We start from the raw sequence: 2,122 nt of genomic DNA, 5'->3' as shown, positions 1-2,122 counted from the left end.
TGACTAACATATCTTTTCATTGAGCTCAATAAAAAATATCTAATTAAGACTTAATATAAGTTTTTTAAGATTAATTTTGATTTTTTTAATCAATATCGAGGATATAGAATGGCCTCAATTGAGGTTGAGTTGACCATATAATAATTGAGGTTATGTTGGTAATTGTGTAAATGATATCAAATTGATGAGTGATATTGAGTTAATAATGTCTTAGTTGAGATTAAACTAACAATGACCCATTAGAGGTTGAATTGGTCATTACCTAGTAGAGGTAAACAATGATTAAATAGAGTAAAGTCAATAAAATCGAGATAGAAAATAAATGGATGATGTTTCAATAAAAAAAAAACCCGAGCTAATAGACTACTAAAAATATACCTTAATGAAGTTAATTGACATATATTAAAACTAGCTAAAAATATATTTAATAAGCTCAAACAGACTATTATAATTCATATCCACAAATATTGTAAAAAAATCTTGATTTTAAATATTTGAAAAATAAAATAAATATACATTCCATATCTAATTTATTAGTTATATTTTTTTAATTATTTGATTTTTTTCTCCACAATTATAATGTTGTGTTTAAGATAGAAGGAATAAATGAAGTGTATACTATCTTCTTTTTGTTATCTTTAAGCACAAAACCCCAATTACCTTAATCAATATTAAGGATGACACTTCCATATTTTATTTATTCATTTATCCAACAATTATATATATATATATATAATATCATTATTTTATTTCAATTTTATTTAATTTATTTACATCATTAAAATGTAATACTTTATCATTAAAAGGAATTGTAGAATAGTTTATAAAAAAAATTGTTGAAATCCTATAAAGATTAGAGTTTTTTTTATAGTATCTTTTATATGAGTCTTTTATAGTATCTATATAAGTGGGTATAAATTTTACTTTATAAGTGCATGAGATTGAGTTAAACTTAAAATTCACTAATTAATAAAAATATTGAAAAATGATTAGTTTGGTAACATTATAACGTTACATCTATACTTGAGATACTTTAGATTGGATTGGAGTAAATATCATAAATTTTGATGCCATATATTTGTACACTGCATATACTTTGTCTACCACAACCTCTGCCAATTACATTATTTGGCTGTAACTAACTATTTATCTTCACACAAAGTGTTTGAATGCCAAAACAGAGCCGCTAAAAAAAATGGAAAGAACAAATCAATCTTCATTCATTGTTGTGACGAGGAAATCAATCAGTTTGTCCCGTGCAATTGAAGAGGCATAGGTGGAGCCATGGTTCTTCTCTTCCACAGGTTAATTTCTTTCCGTGGCTTCAAATTAAGCACACCAACTCCACCACCCACCAAAATGGGTGCTGAAAAAGGGATCATAACCTCTTCCTCCTCTTCTTCACCATCACTACTCTCCACTCTGTAATCATCGGAATAGTAATCAATCTCCGCTTCATCTGGCGCCACCTGAGCCACCTTCCAATCAAAACTAGCAAGAGCGTCACGTCCACTTGAAAACCTTCTCACCTGACTCACGTGCGGTGCACGTGCTGCGTCACCGAGAGCATGATTCCCATCACTAATATCTCCCGGAGCAGAAGCATTGGATTTCCTTCCCTCAGATTTCGGCTTCGCCGCGTGGAATAGCAACATCTTTTGAAACGTTGAAGCGTGCTTCTTTACCTCTGCGTCTCTTGAAGCAGACGATGATTTGTTGCGAGCAACGTTCGTGGCTTCTTTTGGCCTGGTCATCACGCTCTTAGTCTTGGCTTTTTTTATCTGTTTCTTCTTGTGCTTGATCTGTCCCATGCAGGAGATTTTCGGTGAAGTGGGTTCCTGAGAATAAATTCCATTGATGCCGTTTCTATCGTGGGTTTTTCTTCTAGCTTCATGGGGTATCATGGACACCATAGGTTTTGATTTATGGTCCCTTCCTGGGCTGAACGGAGGGTTTTGAAATGTCATGGTCACTGCTGCAACTGCTTTTGGTAGTGCCTTCAAGATTTTGTTCCTAAGTTTTAGTTGTTTCTCCATAACCACAGTTTGTGAAAGAAAGATCACCAGAAGCTCAAGGAGTTGGATTTTGATATTTGGTATTCTGTGTTTTGTGTTTTGTTTTA

At 32.4% G+C, this 2,122-nt stretch overlaps 1 protein-coding gene across 1 annotated transcript; it reads right to left on the bottom strand.

Moving 5' to 3' along the window:
• Positions 1–1,038: 1,038 nt before the first annotated feature.
• Positions 1,039–2,122, bottom strand: LOC137821968 (uncharacterized protein At1g76070). The gene has a single exon (XM_068626793.2). The coding sequence runs from the start codon at positions 2,034–2,036 to the stop codon at positions 1,245–1,247; it is 792 nt and encodes a 263-aa protein (XP_068482894.1). The 5' UTR covers positions 2,037–2,122; the 3' UTR covers positions 1,039–1,244.

Source organism: Phaseolus vulgaris, chromosome 9 (assembly GCF_051622355.1).
Source record: "Phaseolus vulgaris cultivar YP4 chromosome 9, ASM5162235v1, whole genome shotgun sequence".
Taxonomy (NCBI): domain Eukaryota; kingdom Viridiplantae; phylum Streptophyta; class Magnoliopsida; order Fabales; family Fabaceae; genus Phaseolus; species Phaseolus vulgaris.
Note: the sequence above shows the minus strand (reverse complement) of the source record. Positions and strands in the feature narration are given on the sequence as shown.